Source organism: Maylandia zebra, linkage group LG14 (genome assembly GCF_041146795.1).
Source record: "Maylandia zebra isolate NMK-2024a linkage group LG14, Mzebra_GT3a, whole genome shotgun sequence".
NCBI lineage: Eukaryota > Metazoa > Chordata > Actinopteri > Cichliformes > Cichlidae > Maylandia > Maylandia zebra.
In genome coordinates, this window is record NC_135180.1 from 26,518,946 (window position 1) to 26,543,237 (window position 24,292).

Sequence of the window (24,292 nt, forward strand, 5' to 3'; positions counted from 1 at the left end):
GGGTGGAGACCTGCTGGAGTTCCAGCTGTCGCAGCTTGACCTTCGTCTCCGCCTCCACTTTCATCAGCTCAACCTCTCTAGCCCTAGCCAGTTCTGCATCCAAACGCCTAAGCTCTATCTCCCTCTTCAGCTGGAACTCTCTCTCGCTCTGCTCCTTCTCCAGCTGGAGGCGAGCTAGATGGACTTTGAGCCTAGCATCCTGCTTAGAACCCTCTGATGACTGGATGGAGAGTGGATCAAAACGGGGCAGCGTCATAGGCCCCCCCCTCGGGCAACCCCTGGTCCATAGGTGTGGACACTGCTGGTTCTACAACCTGGCCTCGAACGGGAGGCGCCGCACTTGGTCCAGCCGGACCGGGTGTGCTCGGAGGTTCTTGCATTACAACCACCCTCTTCTCCAACAACCCGGACACCAGAGCGGCTTTCAGCTCGGCTTTGCGTAGACCAGTGGAGACACTGATCCCGTAATGTGTAGCCAGCTCATGCAGATCCCTCTTCCTACAAACATCTAGCAGGGCAAGCGACGGCTCTGCTGTAAACCCAGCAATATCAAAAGTGGCCATGAAAACCCAAAATGGCCTGCCAAAACACAAGCAAACCACTAAAAGGCCACACACACACACACACACACACACACACACACACACACACACACACACACACACACACACACACACAACGCCTTCACTACAGAACTACACACAGGCGAAAGAGAAATGTGTTGTGTCAAAAAGTCAACCATTAATTGAAAAGCCCACACTCCCCCAAGTCCTGCCTGCTCAGAATCTAGCCTGTCCTAGCTTCTGGAGCGTACCAGGCTCGAGGCCACTTTAAAGGCGAATCATCAAGTGCCAAAAGGCACCGACAAGCCTACCCCCAACAGAGAATTAATCCCCACCCGGGTTTGCTCCGAAAATAAAAAAGGCAAAACAAAAAAAACGAGTGTCCGAAGGAAGAGCAAATGCTCAGCTAGACACTCCCCTGTGCTAGCCGGGGAGAGCAGCAGTTGCCAAATGACCTTCACACAACACACAAACACCTGTACGCACTTGTAATCAACCCAATTCCTTTCATTCCGATCCCGGACGAGCCCCCACTTTGTTACGTCCCCTCTTAAATGCTAGGCGATGAGGGTGGGGGACAGTAACAGTTAGATCCAGGTGGAATGAAAAGAACGCCAGGCAGAGGTATTTAATATAAAAGAGATCTTTATTGTAGGCAAACACCTCAATAATTACAAATGGCAACAACAAAAGGAGACAGCACCGCTGCTTTTTAATAAGAAATCAGGGAGGTCAACCCAAAGTGGTAATGACCACTCAACAAAGAAAGCAACAATAAGGCTTCAACAGAAAGAGACAGCAACGCTGCTAACAAACAATATCCAGGCAGGCCACACAAACTAATGAAGGCCGCCATCACTCATGGGCAATCACTGCTCAGTTAAGCACTACTCACACACCAGAGCCACACACCAGAAGGCTGGTCACACGCAGCAGGCTGTTCCACACCTAAGTCAGTAGCCCACTCTGACCAGCACAGAGGAAAACCACCAGAAACCTCTCCTTCCTCTTCCACACTGCTCTTCTCCAGCTTATATCACCCCTGAGGGTAATTGGTTGTAACGAGAGCAGATGAGCAGCAGGTGTGACCTAAAGGAGAGGGCAGGGGCAGAGAGAGACAAGGGGAGGGGCCAGAACGAAGGAGGAGGAGAGAGAGAAGACAACACCACGCCCACACACTCCCACAGCCTCCCAGGATGTAACAAAGGACCACTCTCACCCCAGCAACCAACTGTTTGAACTATTACCGTCAGGCCGACGGTACAGGTCACATAAAACCAGGACAAACAGATTCAGGGATAGCTTCTTTCCCAGAGCTATCACCGTAGTAAATAAGCACAAAAACAATTGAACCTATTCCATACCGTCACTGTCATTATATTATGCTGCTATTCATACTGTCATTATATTAATGCTGCTATCCTGTATATATTGTACATACTATTGTTTGAGTACTTACGATTGTTTTTTTTTTGTACTTTTTATATTTTACATTTATATTTATTATTGAAACTTGCACCAAGGGAGTGGCACTCCAATTTCGTTGTACTCTGTACAATGACAATAAAGGCTATTCTATTCTATTCTATTCTAAATATACATTTCTGACATTCAAAAACAAAACAAAAACAAATCAGCGACCAATATAGCCACCTTTCTTTGCAAGGACACTCAAAAGCCTGCCATCCATGGATTCTGTCAGTGTTTTGATCTGTTCACCATCAACATTGCGTGCAGCAGCAACCACAGCCTCCCAGACACTGTTCAGAGAGGTGTACTGTTTTCCCTCCTTGTAAATCTCACATTTGATGATGGACCACAGGTTCTCAATGGGGTTCAGATTAGGTGAACAAGGTGGCCATGTCATTAGTTTTTCTTCTTTTATACCCTTTCTTGCCAGCCACGCTGTGGAGTACTTGGACGCGTGTGATGGAGCATTGTCCTGCATGAAAATCATGTTTTTCTTGAAGGATGCAGACTTCTTCCTGTACCACTGCTTGAAGAAGGTGTCTTCCAGAAACTGGCAGTAGGACTGGGAGTTGAGCTTGACTCCATCCTCAACCCGAAAAGGCTCATCTTTGTTGATACCAGCCCAAACCAGTACTCCACCTCCACCTTGCTGGCGTCTGAGTCGGACTGGAGCTCTCTGCCCTTTACCAATCCAGCCACAGGCCCATCCATCTGGCCCATCAAGACTCACTCTCATTTCATCAGTCCATAAAACCTTAGAAAAACCAGTCTTGAGATATTTCTTGGCCCAGTCTTGACATTTCAGCTTGTGTGTCTTGTTCAGTGGTGGTCGTCTTTCGGCCTTTCTTACCTTGGCCATGTCTCTGAGTATTGCACACCTTGTGCTTTTGGGCACTCCAGTGATGTTGCAGCTCTGAAATATGGCCAAACTGCACAGCAAATTCAAAAGTGTTAAATGTTTTGGTGTTAATAGTCTTCTTGCAAAAGTAAAGTTAATTTTACTCTAAGCAGAGTCACATTCTTTTAATGTAACTCTGAGGTGTAAAATGATAGTAGTTAAAATCGAGTGTTAAAAATTAGTGTTTCTCTGTCAAATCTGGAGGTGTTACAATGGAAACATTAACTCTTGACCTCTTAACGCTGAACTCCTAGAGGGGCTATGACACCAATAGAGTAAATTCACAGAATCCGCCCCTAGCACGGCTCCAATCGAAGCTGAAGTGAAGCCGTTTCAGAACATTTTGCTCTACATATTTGAGTTGTTTGCCATGCTTGGTAAGTCATTTTTTCAAAGATTGTTTCAATTATTATTATGAGCTTTTACTTCTGTGGCTCTTTGGAGTTGAGACAAAGCTGTGTGAAAGGCATTAGCCATGTTGCTCGTTGATAGCATAATATTCTGTTTTAGCTAGCTGAAAGGTATTGTTTGCAGGCAAATACTGCAGCCTTGGAAAAAAAGCTTGCATGTGAATTTTCAGTCAAACTTTTGGTCAAATACACCTAAACAATGTCTAGAATGTGAAATGTTGGTATAATGGTGCTACTTGAAGCCTGAAAACGATCGCCCATAAAAAAAAAAACTAAAAAAAACGAGCAAACAGCAGTAGATTCTACGTTAGCATAGATCCCTCCAGAGTTTTGTGCACACGGTTTAGGTAAAAATTAAAAAGGTTGAGGTTTTACATTTAGTTCAGTATTACCTGTGTCTTTGTCTTTTGGGAAAATACTTTACACAAGTAGTGGCTCAAAGAGGATTCCTTTTTTTTTCTTTTTTTTTTTTACTGTGCTGCAATTGTTTACTGAATTATTTGTGCCATTAATTAGTGTCAACTAATTTTTATTCAATCTCCGCACAGGATATGCTTGTGAAGATGGAATATGGGGGAGAGCAGAAGTGCGTTGATGTTCCACAAAGGGATGAATGAAGGACATGCATATTGTATTGAAGAAATAAGTGATGAGAATGCTGTTATTTGCATTTACCATGTCAGACCTTTTGATAAACAAAATTCTAATGAAAGTGAGAACATGTATACTGTTACATCTTTCAGAAAATGTTTTGAAATTGTGGTGCACAGTTCAGAATAAATGTTTTTCAAAAACCATTGCGTCTTTTTAGTAAATGTTCATTTCCAAAAGAAATTTCTAGAAGTTCAGAACAGTAAAATTCCCGCTTTTTAGAATGAATTAGAAGATAACTCTTACGTAGTTAAACTAAAATACTCTTTGAGAGTTAATATATAAACTCTTAACACCAAGTGTTAAATTATCAACTCCAGACAGATTTGGTGTTTAACACTAAATCAGAGTTAACGTACCAACTCTCCAAAAAGAGTTAAATTAACACTCTCTGGTGTGGACCCATATAGACACTTTAATAGTGTTGAAATCAAATCTGACAGTGTTAATTTGGACATGCTGGATTTGCTGTGTGGTGGCAAGTGGCATCTTGGCAGCTGCACGCTTGACTTTTCTCAGTTCATGGGCAGTTATTTTGCACCTTGGTTTTTCCACATGCTTCTTGCGACCCTGTTGACTATTTTGAATTAAACGCTTGATTGTTCGATGATCACGCTTCAGAAGCTTTGCAGTTTTGAGACTGCTGCATCCCTCTGCAAGATATCTCACTATTTTTGACTTTTCTGAGCCTGTCAAGTCCTTCTTTTGACCCATTTTGCCAAAGGAAAGGACGTTGCCTAATAATTATGCACACCTGATATAGGGTGTTGATGTCACACCCCTTCTCATTACAGAGATGCACATCACCTAATATGCTTAATTGGTAGTAGGCTTTCGAGCCTATACAGCTTGGAGTAAGACAACATGCATGAAGAGGATGATGTGGACAAAATACTCATTTGCCTAATAATTCTGCACTCCCTGTAGATCTACAGGCAGTATTTAAGACCAGCGTCTACATCTCTTCTTCACCAGTTTGTCAGCTAACTCATGTTAGTAACAGGCCATCTTTACTCATTGTACCAAGTTCTTTGTTTAACTTACCATATTCTTCTTGTGTTCTTGTAGTCTTTGGATAGAGATAGGTTGGTCATATTTAAAATTGAAGCATTAATTAATGGCAGGACGTCTTTGAGCAGTGTTGTAGGAATGGTTTTGAGGAAGTAATTACTGAAGTTAACTCAGAAAGATCAATTGGAGAAAAAGATTAAATGGTACTAAAAGTAGCTACATGTTTCAGAATTATACCAGGGAGCCAAGTAGTTCTGAATTTGAGGCTCTATTTTTCACAGGAGCTACAGTATCCAGTCCCATATGGCAGGCAAAATTATTAACAAGATAATTGACCTCTGTTGGAGTAGCGTTCAAGTAGCTGCTCTGCTCTGTGTTGGTATAGGGCATTAAAGATGATAACAGTGGGTGGATTATATTCTTAAACTTTGTTACAGCAGTTTCAGAAAAAAACACCTTTTGTGATAAGGTCTAATCCCCACTGCTGTGTAATCAATTATTGTAAATTTAAATGTTATCAGGAAATGATCAGACAAGAGAGGGTTTTCAGGAAACACTGTTAAATGTTCCATTTCTACCCCATATGTTAAAACAAGATCCAGAGTGCAGGTGGGTTCTTTTATATTTTAAGAAAGCCAATTGAGTCTAACAACAGATTAAATGTTGAGTTGAGGCTGTCATTTTTAGCATCTACATGGATGTTAAAATCACCCGCAATAATTATTTTATCTGAGCTGAGCACTAAATCAGATAAAAAAATCAGTGAGAAACTGTGTAAAGCCCAGGTGGATGATAGATGATCACAAATAACACTGGATTTTGAGTTTTGCAGCTAGAGTGAACAAGGCTGAGCATCAGGCTTTCAAATGAATTAAAAGTCTGTCTTGGTCTTTGTAAAGTAAAGTAACATTTTATTTGTATATTAGTTTTCAAAATAAAAATCACAAAGTGCTTCACAGAAAAACTAAAACATTAAAACAAAAATCAACCAAAAGCAAGTTTAAAAAAAGATGTGTTTTTAGTAGGGGTGGGACTCAATTAAAAAAAAAAAATCTAATTAATTAGAGGCTTTGTAATTAATCGAATTTAATCGCACAAGAAAATTTCCCCCTAAGTGTAAATGTTTTTTGTTTTATTTAAAAGGGTGGGCGACAGAATTAAATAATAGAGATGGAAATAAATACTGTAAACTCTAACTCTTTTAATTTATGGGGGGGAAAAGCATTTAAACAGCATTTCAATTCAAAACAGAGAAACAAAAATAATATCCCTGGCCAAAATTGGGCAGACTTAAACACAAAATGCTGTTTTAAGTACCTTATGTACATTTTCAAAATGGTATTGTTTTTAAATAATAATAATAATAAAAAATTCAACATAAAGTGCAGTTTTTCTTCTTAAAAATAGGGCAGAAAAATAAAAGGTTATTTGACCTGCTTCACCTTTAAACTCTGAGTAACCTTAGCCAATATTATTTTGTACATTAGGCTAAAATAGTTTGATCATCAAAACTTTTAGTGCAAAAAATAACAAACCCGTTGGACTCACAATACCTCCATGCTTATTTACTGTCCATCTCTTTCAGCCAGTTACTTAGACAAACTAGCCTTTTCTTATTTTCAGAGCTCAAGGTGCTTTCTTTTTTTGTTACTATGTGACCTGCAAGTGAGAACAGTTTCTCACATGGGACAGAAGTGGCAGGACTAATCAAATATTTGCGGGCCAGGACAGACAGCTGAAGGTGGGTCCCTGCTTGACTGGACCACCACTGCACCAGGCAGTCTTTCTCGCTGATGGTGGATTCTGCTCTTTTTTTTTTTTTTTTTTTTTTTTCTGCTCTTTACAAACTTAGGGCCCTGTTACACATGGCTTCCTAATCTGAATCAGAGTCTGAAGACAATGAAGAGAAGATGAAGAACCTTGTCTTTGCTGGCTCCTTTGTGCTGGCATTTTTACACTGTTCCTGCAGCAGGGCCTCAAGGCTGGTCCAAACCTCTTCTCACTCTCCCCTTGCAAAGCACTTTAAATCCTTAAAGTGTGGGTCAAGCACGGTAGCTATCTTGAGCCACTGGTTGTTTGAGTGTAGCTACATGTTGGATAGGTCCTCTGAACATGAGACATATGTCTCACCTCTAAGAAGCTCAGTCACAAACCTGTAGTAGACAGTTCAAGAAAGTAATTTTTACAAACTTTCAAATCTAGAACTTTTTGAAGAAACTGTAACAATACGTTAAAAGAGAGTTTATTTACCTGCATGGCTCAAGGACAGTTGCCAGCTCGTGGAGTTTTACAAGCTCTGATGGAGTTAAAATGACTAGTTTGTGATCAGCAAAAACAGCCTCTTGATTCTTCAGTAGACGCGAAACCATATCCAGCATTGAATTCCACCATGTGGAAACATCCTGTATGAGTGGCTCTTTCTGTTGCCCCAGTCTTGTTTGCTCTTTGTGTAGTTAATCCATAGTAGCAGGGCTGTCTGTGATGAAAGAAATGTTCTTGCTTTTCAGTGTCATAAAGCTGTTGAATTTTACTTGAAATAGTCTTTGGAAAGTTGGATCACCTGACGGTAATTGTAGGACATTTTTTAACCCCCTATCTTCTACCACTGATAGTGGTCTACAGTCCAGAGCAATCAATTTTGCAAGAGAATTTGTAAGTTTGTCCGATGTTGACTTACTAATTTTGGTCCGTAAGCCAGTCATTTCATCAAGTTTGGGATGCCGACACCTTTTGTTGGTACTTGGTGATTGGTGTTAGAGCTAAAAGCTCCCACAGTTTTTGTGCTCACTGCAACATGTTTTGCATTAAGATGGCACCATAAGGTTGAAGTGCTTTGGTGGTATGCAAACTCCTTTTTTCACAGTTTGCACAAAACAACACTTTTATCGAGGCTTTGCTCAGGTAGTCTTTTGAAATGAAAATTGCCTCCGATAAGTCCTAGTAATGCGCTTTCTTCTGATTCTTTGTAGCGATGATGTGTAAATCAGTGCAATCGGTATACAAGGAAATCGTGCATTAACAAAAGTTCTCCTTTGCTTGGAATCCAAAGTGCAATTAAATGCTTTTTTTTAATGCATTTTTTTTTTTAAATTAATACATGCAATTAATGAGTTAAAGTCCCATCCCTAGTTTTTAGTGTTTTTTTTTTTAAAGACACCACTGAGTCCACAGATCTCAAGCTCAAAGGCAGAGAGTTCCAGAATTTGGGGGCCACTGTTACTAAAGCTCTGTCACTTTTCAGCCTAGTATGATGGACAACCAGCAAGCCGTGATCACATGGCCTCAGGGACCTGCTGGGGATGTATGGATGTAAAAGATCTCTGACGTATGTTGGTGCTTGTCCATGCGGAGCTCCAAATGTCAAGCTGGATCAGCAGGAGTATGACATGCGAGTAACTGGAAGACTTGGTCAGAAGCCTTGCAACAGCATTCTGAACAACCTCATGGTTTGGTTGATTAATAGGCTGGTGTGAAAAGTTGCTGCTACACCGACCCTCGGCCTGTGCTTTGAGAATTCTGATAGTTAGTATGACTCAGGGGTGTTGATTCATTTAAACTAACATAATCATCCTGCTGTAGCAAGGTTTCTGTAAGGCAGAGTAAATCAATTTGTTGATCAATTATTAACTCATGTACTAACAGAGACTTGGAAGTGAGAGACCTAATGTTTAATTTCACTTTTTTACTCTTTGGTATAGATTTGGATAGTGAATTGTTCTTTCTTTGTGATTTTTTAAGTCGTAGTAGTTAGTTAAAGTTGTTTTTTGCTGGTTTTAAGTTTGTTTATTGTCCGATTGGGAACTGACACAGTCTCTGGAGTTTTGGGGGGATGACAGGAGGAGAGAAGCTGCAGAGAGGCGTGTAAGACTGCAACTCTGCTTCTTGGTCCTAACTCTGGGTAGACATGTCCTTCTCTCCCCATCCCCAGTTGCCTCCCTCCTCCCACCTCATCTCTGGTACCGGCGCCCACTTCTCAATTTTAAATACATGTAGACGTTGAGGGCTCTGAAGGGGCCGTGCTGACACCAGCTGCTATCTGGCAGAGAGTCATTGGTACCATGCCCTTCCCATATTTTAAATGCACTTTAGAACAGCACACTGGAACACCACATATGAGCAGGTAGAATGAGTTATGGGGTCTTCACACCCCTGTTCTCTGTTTGCCATCTGGGGCTGGGGGCCTTTACTTAAACGTAAAAAATAAAATAAAATAAAGAAAGAAATAATAAAGAAACTATGACAATCAAGTGGACCAGTATGGAAAAAGCTGTAATGATCCACTTAGGAAAGTAAATCGGTTGGGCATTTTTCTTTGCCATCAGACAGTAATTCTGATTCCTACAGTGCAGGACAGGACAGGCCAAAAAAAGAATAAATGACAGTATTCACTGATTAAAGTGTTCTTATCAAAGAGTTGAGCATTTGTGAAGGAAAAGTTATTTACATATTTATCTCAACAATTCAGTTAGAAATGCCACAGCTGTCTATTATTCAAACCTTGTTACAAAGATCAAGGGTAATCGTAAGGTCTTACTTGACAGAATTACTGATATTGTTACCCCTGTGCTACCTGCTGTCTCAGTGTGTTAAAATGAACATTAAGATATTCTTGTTTCTTTATAAGCAGAAAAAAATCAGTGATGTTTGATGCTAAAGAAAAAATGTTTTTCCTTTAGCATCTTTGTTGGCTGTTCCTGCTCCAGTTTGACATGTTATATTAATTTTTTTTTATCTGTTTCTTAAACTGAGCTGGTTAAATTAGTTGACTCAGTGAAAGCATCCTTCTGCTCGCTTGATGTTTAACACATCTCTGTCCAAAAATCTCTTTCGGTCTATATGTGTCCATGTGCTGACTATAATTAAAACATAACTGGTCTCTGGTCAAGGTCCTACTTATTTTAAGGCTGTCATCCAACCACTTACATAAAGAAATAGCTGAAGTTTGTTTTGTGCTGGTAATGGAAGATCTTGGTCTCCTTGCCGCATTTGCTAACTCTTAAAGCAGGATCTGCTGGCTAGACATCATAAGAAGCTGAAAACTAAAGGACAAAGAGCTTTTGAAACCTCTAGACTCTGGGCTGTCCCTGTCTAAGATGAAGATCTCTGAATTTGGTGGTCTCTTTTTTAAGACTTGCATTTGGTTAACTTTTCTTTTCATGTTCTGGAATTAATTGTGAAGCATTTTGTGAGATTTATTTTGAAAGGTGCTATTAAATAACATTTTATTTACTTACTTGCCACGTTGGATCAACCACAAGACTATTAATTCTTCCTTTATATTGACTAAAAAATATAAAATTTAAATTAACAAAACAAAAACACACAAAAGAGCTGAGTCCTTGTTGATAACTAATTAACTTGCAGTGTTATCGAGGTCTACCTGCATACAAACGTAATCTCAAATGACATGTCCTTTAGGTCCTGCCACTGCTCCTTGTTTTTCCCTTATGGGTGGTGTGCAAGATTAGTCAACACAGCATGTCAATAAAAGGGAATGGCAAAACAATAAAACCTAACGACTAGACTCAGAAAGTCAGAAAGCTGTCATGTGGTCATTATTACAAACCAACTTGCTCTTATTCATTTTGCTGTATTCCTATTTTTCTTCTGCTGTAGCCTCTTCTCTGTTTCCCTCCTCCTGTCAGTTACAGAGACAATTTCATCTAAATGGCATGCACAAGAGTGGAGATGTCATTCTGGGTGGACTGTTTCAAGTCCACTTTTTTTCAAGCGTTGCTGACCTGTCTTTTACCTCACAGCCACAACAGCCTACTTGCCATGGGTAAGTATGTCAGGGAAAAAAGTGAAAACGAAAGCGAAAATCTATTATTGATATGCATCTTATATCTAGTACTCTCTGCATTAATACATTTGAAAAAATGCCTTGTCTGGAATGAAACATCTTCTTTGTATTTTTTTTTGTCATTAAAAATCCCTTTAATTGTGGTTTATAACAGTATTTGTGTAACATGTTTTCCAAGTATTCTGTTGTATTTTTCTTTGTTAGTTTTTATGAACTAGGATTTAGGCAGGCACAAACCATGGCCTTTGCTATTGATGAGATCAACAGAAACTCCAACCTGCTGCCAAATGTCACTCTTGGATATACTCTTTATGATAACTGTGTCACACTTGGAATTGGATTCCGTGCAGCATTGTCATTAGCCAGTGGTCAAGAGGAAAACATTATATTAGATAATAGATGTACTGGAAATCTTCCAGTCATAGGGATTGTGGGTGATTCTTCCTCTACACATTCTATTGCCATTTCCAACGTCTTAGGTTTGTACAGAGTACCCATGGTAAGTGGTCTTCTTAATCTTGTAATAGATACCTTGTATTATTTTGATTTCATAGCAAATATAAAGCCACTTAATAATAGAGCTAACATGATAAAAATAATAAAGGAGTACAGACTTTGGATATTTATACATAATGTGTATTTTTCACAGGTGAGTTATTTTGCCACTTGTTCCTGCCTAACTGACCGTCAAAAGTATCCATCCTTCTTTAGAACAATACCAAGTGATGCTTTCCAGGTCAGGAGCACAATTTCACATTTGTCACTAAATTATTAATGCAACAACAGAAGTATTTTCAGGAATAAAATACCTGTTTTTTAACAGAATGTATAATGATGTAAAAAACTAAAAAATTCTACCTGTGTGCTGTGGAAGTTGATCTGCAAATACTGGTATGAAAGATTTGTTTGTCTTTGCGCTCACCCTTTAATTTGTATTTACATAGGTTCGTGCTATGATTCAGATTCTAAAACACTTTGGCTGGACTTGGGCAGGTCTTCTTGTCAGTGATGATGATTACGGACTTCACGCAGCCAGATCTTTGCAATCTGATCTCAGTCTGTCGGGTGAAGGATGCCTGGCTTACTTCGAGATTTTACCCTGGGACAAAGACATGGATGAACTCAGGAGGATTGTGAATGTGATGAAAATGTCCTCAGCTCGAGTTGTCATTGTCTTTGCACATCATAGTCGCATAGTAAACCTTATGGAAGAGGTTTGGGTTTAAAACAATTTAATTATTACTAGTTGCAAGAATAAAAATCATTAGACTGTGCAAAACATGTTTTATATGTCTGTGTGAATGTGTAGTAAAAACTAGTCATGTAGAATTAATTTGCATCATGAGCATCTACTGCATTTACTGTAATATTATGTCACTAAAGTAGTTTTGAGCTACAATATCACATTACAGATTTTGTATAATACAATGCACAGGTAGTGAGGCAAAATCTAACTGGCCTACAGTGGATGGCCAGTGAAGCCTGGACAGAAGCTACTGTGCTCCAAACACCTCAGCTCATGCCATATCTGGGTGGAACACTGGGCATTGCAATTCGTCGAGGAGAAATACCAGGGCTCAGGGAATTCCTCTTACAAATACGTCCTGACCTACATCACAATAACAGCTATGGAAATAGCATGGTGAGAGCTGAACTCTTTCTTATCATATGTCCAAGATGTATATATTTTTATTATTTGTAAAAATAATTTTCAATAAATTTCAGGTGAATCAGTTTTGGGAATTCACATTTAACTGCAGATTTGCACCAGCTCCAACAGGCTGGGTAGAAGGTAGAGGTACATTATGCACTGGAGAGGAAGATCTGGACCATGTGGACTCTGAGTTTTTGGATATTTCCAACCTCCGGCCAGAATACAATGTGTACAAAGCTGTATATGCTTTAGCATATTCCCTTGATGACATGTTACGGTGCAAGCCAGGAAGAGGACCTTTCCGTGGCCACAGCTGTGCCACATTGCAAACATTGGAACCGTGGCAGGTTTGATATCAAATTGCACTCCATTAAATGAGAAGATCTTTTGCCCTATAATTACTTTCAGAACAGAATGCACACAGTAGAGTAAATACGAAAGACAAACCATGAAAAAGTTTGAATGAGCTAAAAAGATGTTTTCATCCTTCTGAACTGGAGTAATGGTTAATATATTTAGATCTGAGAGATCATAAACCAGTAGGCATATACAGCAGTATTAGTGATGTGCGATCTTTGATTTTGAGTTAGATTGTAATAATTTTATATGTTTGTATAAATCCAATTTAATGTTATATTTGATTATTTAATACCAGGTGCCACTGTTTGCACTATGAAAAATAATTTATTTATTATAAATCCCTTTTTAACAGCTTATTTATTATTTGGAAATGGTCAATTTTACCACTCCATTTGGTGATCAAGTGTCATTTGATGAGAATGGTGATGTGGTGCCAATTTATGATGTGATGAACTGGTTGTGGCTCCCTGATGGAAACATTAAAATTCAAACTGTGGGTGAGGTTAAGAGGTCTGCTTTCAAAGGTGAAGAACTCATACTTGATGAAGACAAAATCTTCTGGAACTTTGAATCCAAAAAGGTTAGATATGGTTTTTAGACTTTTATATTTTGGCACATATATGTATTACATAATATATGTAATTCTGGCAGGTAATATTTAATTTCATCCTATAGCCACCTCGATCGGTATGTAGTGAGAGCTGTCCTCCTGGTACCCACATGGTGAGAAAGAAGGAGGAACCCAAATGCTGTTTTGACTGCATCCCTTGTTCTGAGGGAAAAACCACTAACAAGAGCAGTGAGTTTTTATCTTTTACCGCTGCATATTTAATTAGATTCATATTAAACATAGTATGTATGATACCATCTTCCCCCTTTTTGTAGATTCCTTGGAGTGCACCAATTGTCCAGAGGATTTTTGGTCAAACCCCCAGCGTGATCACTGTGTTCCCAAGAAGACAGAGTTCCTCTCCTACCATGAGCCTCTGGGTATTTGCTTGACAGCAATTTCACTGCTGGGAACATTTATATGTGTTATTGTTCTAGGAATCTTTTTCTACCATCGCAGAACACCTATAATACGTGCCAACAATTCAGAACTTAGTTTTCAGCTATTGCTGTCACTCAAGTTGTGTTTCCTTTGTTCACTGCTGTTCATTGGACGACCTAGGCTATGGACATGCCAACTCAGGCATGCAGCATTTGGGATCAGCTTTGTGCTGTGTGTCTCATGCATCCTGGTAAAAACCATGGTAGTTCTGGCTGTGTTCAAAGCCTCCAAGCCAGGAGGGGGAACCAGTCTGAAGTGGTTTGGTGCTATGCAGCAGAGAGGAACAGTTCTGTTTCTTACAGCTATTCAAGCAGCCATCTGCACTACCTGGCTTGTTTCTTCCTCTCCAACTCCACATAAAAACACCCAATACCACAATGATAAAATCATTTATGAGTGTGCAGTTGGGTCAACTGTTGGTTTTGCAGTGTTATTGGGCTATATTGGGATGCTAGCTTTCCTCAGTTTTCTAATTGCATTCCTGGTGAGGAATCTCCCTGATAGTTTTAATGAGGCCAAACTCATCACATTCAGCATGCTGATCTTCTGTACTGTGTGGGTGGCCTTTGTTCCTGTTTATATCAGCTCACCAGGAAATTATGCAGATGCAGTGGAGGTATTTGCCATCTTGGCCTCAAGTTTTGGACTCTTGGTCACATTGTTTGGACCCAAATGTTACATAATCCTGTTGAGACCAGAGTTGAACACAAAGAAAGCTATAATGGCTCGCCGCAATGGAACACAGATTTTTCATATACAGTAGAAAACTTCCAGATTTTTTTTTTTATTTAAGCTTATACGCAACTAAAAAAAATACATTGTCTAAATGAACAAAGCAATAAATATGGTTTCATACTGTTATGTTATATTCCAGGGTATTTGGTCTTTCTGGAACTGATGTTCACTGAGAAACATATAGTGGGGCAAAACTTAGTCAGCCACCAATTGTGCAAGTTCTCCCACTTAAAAAGATGAGAGAGGCCTGTAATGTTCATTATAGGTATAGCTCAACTTCCTCCAGCTTTAGACAACAACAACAAGAACCCCCCCTCCCCTTCCCGCACACACTAACTCACTTCTTCCTGCATCACAACCAAACATGTATCTTAAAGAAACAACAACAGTGCACAGAGATAGCCAACCTAACCTGGGGTGGCTGTAGCTCAGGTGGCAGAGCAGGTCAGCCACTAATCAAAAGGTCAGTGGTTCGATCCCAGGCTACCTCCTGGCTGCATGTCAAATATCCTTGGGCAAGATGCTAACCCCACGTTTGCCTACTGGTGGTGGTCAGAGGGCCTGGTGGTGCCAGTGTCCAGCAGCCTCGCCTCTGTCAGTAAACCCCAGGGCAGCTGTGGCTACAATGTAGCTTGCCATTGCCAGTGTGTGAATGACTGAATGTAGTGTAAAGCGCTTTGGGGTCCTTAGGGACTGAGTAAAGCGCTATACAAATGCAGGCCATTTACCATTTTTTTCTAACACAGTAAAATAACCTTTAACCATCATTACAGTGTGTATACTAATTTGCTAAAACATAAGCTCTGCTGAAACATAAAGTCTGCTCCAATTTCAATGTACAATGCCCAACTACAGCTACAATAAAGGAATCTTTATCTTTCATGATATAAATTATTAAATAACTAAGGATTTAGGATTAAGATTTAAGAATTATAAACTAATTGTCAGGTCTGGGATGGCAGACCAGGTGGAGTGCAGAAAGAGTGGACCCACATGCAGACAATGGAGACGGAACTGGACCGTAAAGCAAGACTTTTATTTTCGACTGCACAAAATACAAAATAAAGAGAGACTAAGATTAAACTAACAAAAACTAAAATGGGAAAACCTAAACACTAAACACTAGGTACACAGAACGTGACATGTGAGAACATGAAACCTGAAACCCGAGGCCTCTGGCTGGGATGAGGCAGGACCCAATGGTCTAGATGGCGGAGACAGAGCAGACAGGGTAGTCCATGGCAGATGGCGGTGATGTATGGCGTTATTTTTGTGCCACTATTCTGAGCGCACGAAAAAAAAATTGAGGGCACGTAAAAAAAAATTGCAGGTGCAACAGGTGCAAGTGTTGCATTTTGAGGAGAAATTTATTTTGAGCGTACAAAAGCTGAATTTGAGTGAACAAAATTCATTGCTGCGTGCAAAAAACGTATTTCAGTGTTTGCGCTTATCCATATATACACACAATAGCACCCCCTCTCGCTCAGTTTCACAACATTCTCTGCTTCGTATGCTCAACTCTCTGTACACCGTTATAAGTGTGCCACAAAACCAACCAATCACAGACTTGGTTTCAAAAATTCTGATTGGCTCTTACGGTCTCCAATCAGCTCGCTAGCTATTGCCTTCCGGACACCAGAAACACTGTCCACTCAGCCTCGCTTCTTGCAGATAGAGGGATTTTTGATTTACTCTGCAGCTAAAGAAGATGATAGGTCTGTAGCTTGAACCTATTCGCTGGAACGTTGAAGACAATATAATTACACTGCAAAGCAAGACACAAGTAGGCAAGGTTCTTCATGTTTACTCATGCATGAGGGAGACCTGGCTGGAGCCAAGCGTCGTTCCACCACTTGACCTCCGTCAGACTCTCAGCCAGGTCCCCCATAGAACTCCTTTTATTGTGGTTACATGAATATGCATAGGGTCATTAACATATAACATCTTACATAGGTATACATGTGAACAAAGAATACTGTGTATGTGTGTGTGTGTGATTTGTGTGAGGTCAAGATGTGACCCTGTGAAGAGTCTAGCGGGTCCATCTGAACAAAAGGCTCTTATACTTAAACAGTTATATACGTGTGTTTGCTAAACCATATATCAGCAAGAGAAGATACGGCCTCTCCTAGGAGGTGTGTGATCTATGCCAGAACACTCTAGAGAGGAGTGAACGCACTCCCCTCTTCATGCTACACAGAGTTGTTACAGACCTCCTAGGATGAGACATTCTTTCAATCTACAAATGATTATACACCTCTAAGCATATATGGTTAAATATTTCTAAGCATAAATGACAATGAACAATACAAAACCTAACAGAAGAGATGGCAGAATCAAACAATGGCTCCAATAATACTACACCACAGTATCGGGTGAGTTAAAAATAATTTTTTCTGAATTTTGTAATTTGCTGTCCTTTCTGTTTAATATGCTGTGAAATTGTAGTTACAGATGCAGCTGTAGAGTTTAAGCTAGCCTTATGGGTAATTACCAGCGTAGTTGTCTTACTGAGGCAGTGTATCCTAATCATGCTTTTTAGGGTAATGGTGCAGTTGAGTCAGCAGTAAGAAATCTGGTGTCTTTGCTGCTTAACAACATATCCACAAATCCTTCAGGGAGGCCAACAGAGAGTGGGCAGCCGGAGCCTAGAAATCTGACTATCCAGCAAGAGATGACAAGGTTTTTGCTTGTTTTGTGTGGGGTTTTTTTGGGGTTTTTTTTTTTTACTTTTTGCAATCTTTTCTGTTAAAGTTATTTGGTTTGTGGATTTATCAACATTGATTTTTAAATTAAAATGTGCTATTAAGGACTGATGTCATATTTAATAACTTTATTAAACAATAACCCTTATGTTATGCAACACTGCATTTTTTAAACTCATGCATTTTCATCACACAGATCATTTCCAGGATATTTCAAATCACACTTGAGCCGTGGTAAAAAGTGATGTTTAACATCTACTAAGCAGCGTGTTAAGGCAGGCAGTAAGACCACAGGCCTCAGTTTTTATTTGCTGTCAAAAATCAAAAATTACATCCTTACACACCTTTGCCAGCTGAAGAGCTTGAACTCCTACAAGCTGGCATGGGGAGACAAACAGTGTCTCTTCCAGAAGATGGTGACCATGCAGAGGTAAGTTTGTGTCGTCAGTATTAAAATCAGTCATTGGCAGACGCATTTAGCCTGAATCATATGCCACAGTCCATTTAGTGTTCCATTCTGCTTAACTGTGTTTTTAACTAAGATTTCTAGACTTCTGGAAGAAACCTTTGCACCACATGTGCAGGACACCTTAAACTAGTTTTTTAATTAAGCAGCAAGGCAGAACAAGGTCAGGGCTGTATCAAGACACGAGGACTAAACCCCAATTCAACCAGACCCAGAACTGATCCAGAATTAAAACAGGACTACAACAGTTCAAAATCAGGACTACTTGGGATTTAACCAAGACAGAACCAGAATCAGAACTAGATGATACTAGCACTAAAAATCATCATAGACCTGCACTACACTTGTTTTTTTAATTCTACCAAAGTACACTATTTAGATTGAGAAAAGTTGATATAATTATTTAGCCTTGTTGTGCAAACAAGCCTGCATAACTTAATAAATGTAGAATTTGAAAAATAGCAAACCTAAAAAGAAACACTAGGTACTCTGAGAAGATGCAGCAGCAGATCTCAGAGAATGACTCGGCCTCTGTGTGGAAAGGTTTTAGGAATATTACAAACTACAAGCCTAAAACCCCCCACTCCACTGACGACTTGCTCTTGGCCAACACCCTCAACGACTTCTACTGTCGTTTTGACGAGCCATCAGGCAGCCTTCACACCTCCAACGACCCCAACAATAGAGGCACTTTGGACACTCATTCCCCCACCTCTCCCCCCTCCATAGAGCCATCACCACCTTCAAACTGTTCACCTGCAACACCCGCCCCCTCACCCCACACAAAAGAGGATTTCACACCACCTCCTCCGACCACAACTCTTCATATTCATGAAGCAGATGTGAGGAAGCAGTTTAGGAGTCTGAATGCTCGGAAAGCTCCCGGCCCAGACGGTGTGTCTCCTGCCACCCTCAGACACTGTGCAAACGAGCTGGCCCCAGTGTTTTCTGGCATCTTCAACTCCTCACTGCAGGCATGTCATGTGCCTGCCTGCTTCAAGTCCTCTACCATAATCCCTGTCCCCAAGAAACCTAGGATCACTGGACTAAATGACTACAGACCCGTGGCTCTGACATCTGTGGTCATGAAGTCTTTTGAGCGCCTAGTTCTCTCCCATCTCAAGACCCTCACGGCCCCCCTCCTGGACCCCCTGCAGTTTGCATATAGAGCCAACAGGTCTGTAGACGACGCCATCAACATGGCCCTACACTTCATCCTGCAGCATCTGGACTCCCCAGGAACCTACGCCAGGATCCTGTTTGTGGACTTCAGCTCTGCCTTCAACACCATCCTTCCAGACCATCTCCGAGGCAAGCTTTCCCAGATGAATGTGCCTGATCCCATCTGCCGGTGGATCACTGACTTCCTGACGGACAGGAAGCAGCACGTGAGGCTGGGGAAGAATGTCTCGGACTCCCGGACCATCAGCACCGGCTCCCCTCAGGGCTGTGTTCTTTCTCCTCTGCTCTTCTCCCTGTACACCAACTGCTGCACCTCCACCCACCAGTCTGTCAAGCTAATCAAGTTCGCAGATGACACCACCGTCATTGGGCTCATCTCTGACGGGGATGAGTCTGCCTACAGGAGGGAGGTTGAACGTCTGGTGTCCTGGTGCAGCCACAACAACCTGGTGCTGAATGCCCAGAAGACAGTGGAGATTATTGTGGACTTCAGGAAGCACACAGCCCCACTCCCCCCCATCATCCTGACTGACACCCCCATCACCTCTGTGGACTCATTCCGCTTCCTGGGTACCACCATCACCCAGGACCTGAAGTGGGAGCCCACCATCACCTCCGTCATCAAGAAAGCCCAGCAGAGGATGTACTTCCTGAGGCAGCTGAAGAAATTCAACCTGCCAACACGGACGATGATGCAATTCTACACTGCAATCATCGAGTCCATCCTCACCTCCTCCATCACCGTGTGGTACGCTGGAGCCACTATCAGGGACAAACAGAGACTGCAGCGTGTTGTGCGCTCTGCTGAGAAGGTGATTGGCTGCAGACTCCCATCTCTGCAGGACCTGTACACCTCCAGGACACTGCGGCGTGCAGCCCGGATCTCAGCTGACCCTTCTCACCCTGGACACAGTCTGTTTGACCTGCTCCCCTCAGGCAGGAGGCTCCGGTCCATTCGCACCAGAACCTCTCGCCACAAGAACAGTTTCTTCCCCTCTGCTGTTGGACACATGAACAATAACCATATGACTGTCCCCGCCACTAACTCATGACCCTACGCTGTGTCACTGCATCATTTCATGTCTGGCACTGATCACCACCTGCACTCATGTATATATCTTTCTACGTAGCACTCATAATTCTTATTCTCATGTATATATCTCATGTATATCTCATGCACATATCTTTCTTTCTACATAGCACTTTAATTCTTATTGTTTGCACTGAAGCACCGCAGCAATTTCCTAATGTTTTAAACCTCAACATCTGGCAATAAACCCATTCTGATTCTGATTCTGATTCTGAGATACATGAGGACCTATGATACGGTGATACTTTTGGTAAACAACCATTTGACTAACATGTGTGTCTCACCTGCTCTTGTTCATCTCTGTTCTGTCCTCATTCTCCTCTCTCTCCCTCTTTGTGCTGACAATCATCAAATATACAGGGGAAAACCAGATATTTACATACTCTTCAGATCAAAACACAAACACTTTTTTAATTGTAACATCAAATCAGACTAAATGTTTATTTTTTTAGATTGATAAATATAAAAAACACATTTGTTAACTTTAAGAGTAAAGAGAGAAACTATCTGTATTTCTTAATTGCAAATGGCACCAAATTGTATTCATTTTTTTTTTTTTTTTTTTTCTTAAATGACATCAGAAACAGCAGTATGTGACATTACGTGATGGCAGAGCTTCAGTTCATCCTTTGTCTTTTTTTTTTTTTTTTTTTTTTTTTTTTTTTATTAATAAATAGGACAGGGGGAATGAATGAGAGAAAGAGGGGGAGAGAAAGAAAGAAAACCAAAGGGGAGAAGAGACGGTGAGAAGGGGGGGGAAGAGGGAGAAAAAAAAAAAAAAAAAAAAAAGAACTCCTGGGTCACCTGTATGGAGAAAAAAAAAAAACAAAAAAACAAAAAAAACAAACAGAGGAGACAGCAAACAACAAAGAGCAACATAATAATAGAGAAAACAAAGCACCATCACAATAAACTAGCTAGTCATAGATATCAATATTTACTAAATAATAAACGATATTGTGCAGCACGCAAGATAGACAGCGCACAGTGTGCTTTGAGGCAGCAGCCAAGAAAGCTTTAGTCCGCGTCTGTGAATACACATGTGTGCATACCTGTGTGGATCAGCATGCTTGCATTCCAAAGGTTTCTCCATGTAATGATCTGCTAGGGAGTGTGGGGGGGCCACAGCCCCGTCCTCCAGGGTGTGAAGCGGGTATGGAGGAGATCAAAACTCCAGACATCCAGAGGCCCCCAGAACACAAGAGACCATGGAAGACCAACAGAGGGGCAGCCGCGCCACTGTTCCAGTAAGAGCTGAGGAGAGTCCCAGATGAGGGCTCGCCCAGCAGCCGCGGAGCAGAAGTCAGGGGGAGTTGCAGTGACGCGCCCGTGAGCTCCGCCGGCCCCCAGCTGTGCCTGAGTGACCGAGCCCCAGGCCGAGAGGCCGGGGCACCCCACCTCCAAAGGGGCCCGAGCGAGCCCCAGGCCCCAGGCCCCAACAAGCGGCCGCCAAGGAGTGAGCCGGTGTGTACCCGGACGCCCACCCCCAGACACAAAGAACCACCAACACACCGACACCTGAGGGAGTCCGCCACCGGCAGGGGAAGTGGTGGTGGGTGGAGATAGGCCTCCAAACCTTGGAGGGCCTGAGGTGTCCCCAGAGAGGTGGCGTCTGATACCCAACCTGACATATAGACACAGACATACAGGCACACACAGACACAAACATCCATTCCCACCCTCATGCTCTCATATGCACTCACTCCACACTCAACCAACGTGGAGATAGACATAAAGAGACGCTGTACACACAATCACACTCCCCAAGCGTACTCTACAAACCGGGTCTAGGTACCCTTGCCCCTGGAGGGGGGAATTGCACCCAGACCCAGGTGGTGTTACCCTTTTCCCTGCGGTGGGGAGAGGCAGACCACCCCGACTCCGCAGCAGCAGGGAGGCCCCACACCCCAGACCGCAGTCGGATGGCCAACTCCTCCTACTAGCCCTCCCGCTCCAGCAGGCCGCAGAGAATGGGGGTGGGAGAAGACTCCAAACCTCCCTCCACCCGCTCATTGTAGTGTTGATGCATATGTGTTCTAAGGTGCAATTAAAACCCAGGAGGGCATGGAGCTACCTGCCAAGGAGCAGCAGGTAAGCGCATAGTCCCTCCTGCTAGCCCTCAATGACTAAGTGTATTTAAAATTGAGAGGTGGGCAACGACGTCAGGGGTGAGGTATACACCCTGATGGTGATTTGGACTCCGTGATTGTGCCCACCCCCAAGATCCTATATGTATGTGTAATGAGAGTGTGAATAATGTGAATGTCTAAGTTGTGGGATAAAATTGAGGCAGAGGCAGCCAGAAGGGGACAGGGGGGGGTAGCCTCCTCTGCACCCTGGTGACATACCCCCACTCCAAGGCCCTGCATGTGTGGGTGGTTGTGGAGGAGCGGGAAGAGGGAGGCAGCTGGAGATGGGGAGGGAAGGAAGGGAGGGGCAGGTAACCCCTCCCTGGGGCCAGCTCCCCCGCTGACCCCAGTAGGCACTCCCACCCTCCGCGACCCGCCAGGGAAGGGGGGCCCAGGCCCATCAGACCGGGGCCCAGTGCAGTAGCGCCCCCCGGCTCCACAGAGCCCTGGACAGTCCACCCAACCCCACCACAGAGAAAACTGCACCCACCCCACCATCCACTCATCTTCCAGACTACATAAGACGGTAAACGCCCAGGCTGAGATCTTCCTCCACCTCTCCTGTATCTCCCCCTCCTGCAGAGAGTTCCTGAAGAGAAGAAAGCTCCTGCAAGATGTGACCGTCCCCCCCACCAGTTGAAGAGCCCCCCAGGCGGCTCGACGCACCGGCGGCACCCTGCTCCAGGGCCGGGCCCCCATGCACCCACCCGCCCACAACCCCGGCAACACACCAACCAGGACCCAAGCCCCCGAGGCCCGGCCCGGGCCCCAGCCCAGAGACGGAGCGCCCCCAGAACCTCACGCCCATCCCGGACCCACCCAGGGGCAGCCAGGTTGCCAGGTCAGTAACCCACGTCCGTCAGCACAGACCCTCCCCTAGCCCCGCTGCACGCAGCCGCGAGGAAACAGTCACCTGAGAGCCAACAGAGCCCCCAACCGGACGTGACCGCTACCCCGGGTTGAGCCCCCCAAGGAAGTTGCCTCCGGGGAACCCCCCGACGCCCTAAGCCTGTCCCTACCCCCTCACCAATCACAACAGTGAAGGCGGGACCAAACTATGACCCCCCACCCCCACTAGGTGATGGAGCTGATAAAAGGGGCCCAGAGCAAATGATCTAATGTGGTGGCAGAGGCTGTGTCAAGACTAATGTAATCTAATAGATAATTTCTATATTGGTTAGAATTAAGATTATTTTTATTTTTCCAGTTCATGAGGACTGTTTTCTTGGCTATGCATAGGGCAGTGAAGATCATATGGGCTATATTCTTTTCTGAAGTGACATTATCTAAGCTGCCCAGTAGACACACTAAGGGGGAAGTTGGAATGTTACATTTCAGACACTTTGATAAGTCTTCACATATCTCGCGCCAAAACTTTTGCACTGGTGGACAGAACCAAAGAGCGTGGATGTAATTGTCTGGTGTATTGCCTTGACAGTGTGAGCAGTTGTTGGAAGATGTAAAGCCCATCTTGAACATCCGATGACCTGTATAGTGCACTCTATGAAGTATTTTGTATTGTATTAATTGCAGACTGGGATTTTTAATTAATTTAAAAGTTTTTAAGCAAATCTGAGACCAGAAGTTTTGGTCTAGGTTGACTGATAAATCTGCTTCCCACTTTGCAGTAGGAAGGGATATTGATTCATCTAATTTAGAAAGTGTTCTGTATATTTTAGATAATAATTTGGAGGATTTAAGAGTAAGAAAATGTGCCGCACTTAGTGGTGTTTGTAATTCAACTTGACTGAGGTTAAATTTCTTTTTTACTATGGATTTAATTTGTTGATATTCTAAAAACCTTGTCTTGTTGATCCCATATTGTTCAACTAGTCTGTCAAATGGAATAAATTCTGTTCCCTCTAATATATGTTCTAAGTATTTAATTCCTTTACAACTCCATTCTGGGAAATTAATCATATTATTGTTTTGTAATATGTCAGGGTTATTCCAGATAGGTGTACGTTTGCATGGGATTAATGAAGACTCCGTTATTTTTAGAAACTCCCACCATGCTGTTAGAGAAAAGCTGATGTTGATACTTTTAAAGCATTCATGTCTTTTGATGTTTGAGCTTATAAATGGTAGGTCTGAAATCTCTAGATCCTTGCATA

At 42.4% G+C, this 24,292-nt stretch overlaps 1 protein-coding gene across 1 annotated transcript; it reads left to right on the forward strand.

Moving 5' to 3' along the window:
* The first annotated feature begins 8,907 nt into the window (after positions 1-8,907).
* On the forward strand, positions 8,908-14,634 carry LOC101472134 (extracellular calcium-sensing receptor-like). The gene is made up of 10 exons (XM_076873567.1): positions 8,908-8,959; positions 10,620-10,785; positions 11,011-11,305; positions 11,456-11,542; positions 11,751-12,020; positions 12,242-12,448; positions 12,532-12,807; positions 13,173-13,400; positions 13,496-13,619; positions 13,733-14,634. Exons 1-10 carry the CDS (start codon positions 8,908-8,910, stop codon positions 14,632-14,634), a joined length of 2,607 nt encoding a protein of 868 aa, XP_076729682.1.
* The last annotated feature ends 9,658 nt before the right edge of the window (positions 14,635-24,292 follow it).

Bases quoted from the DNA above. Each gene is read 5' to 3' on its own strand.
- LOC101472134 (XM_076873567.1), top strand. From the start codon at position 8,908: ATGTCCTTCTCTCCCCATCCCCAGTTGCCTCCCTCCTCCCACCTCATC. The intron at 8,960-10,619 runs GTACCGGCGCCC...CTTCTGCTGTAG, and splicing joins CTCCTCCCACCTCATCTCTG to CCTCTTCTCTGTTTCCCTCC. The intron at 13,620-13,732 runs GTGAGTTTTTAT...CCAATTGTCCAG, and splicing joins AAAAACCACTAACAAGAGCA to AGGATTTTTGGTCAAACCCC.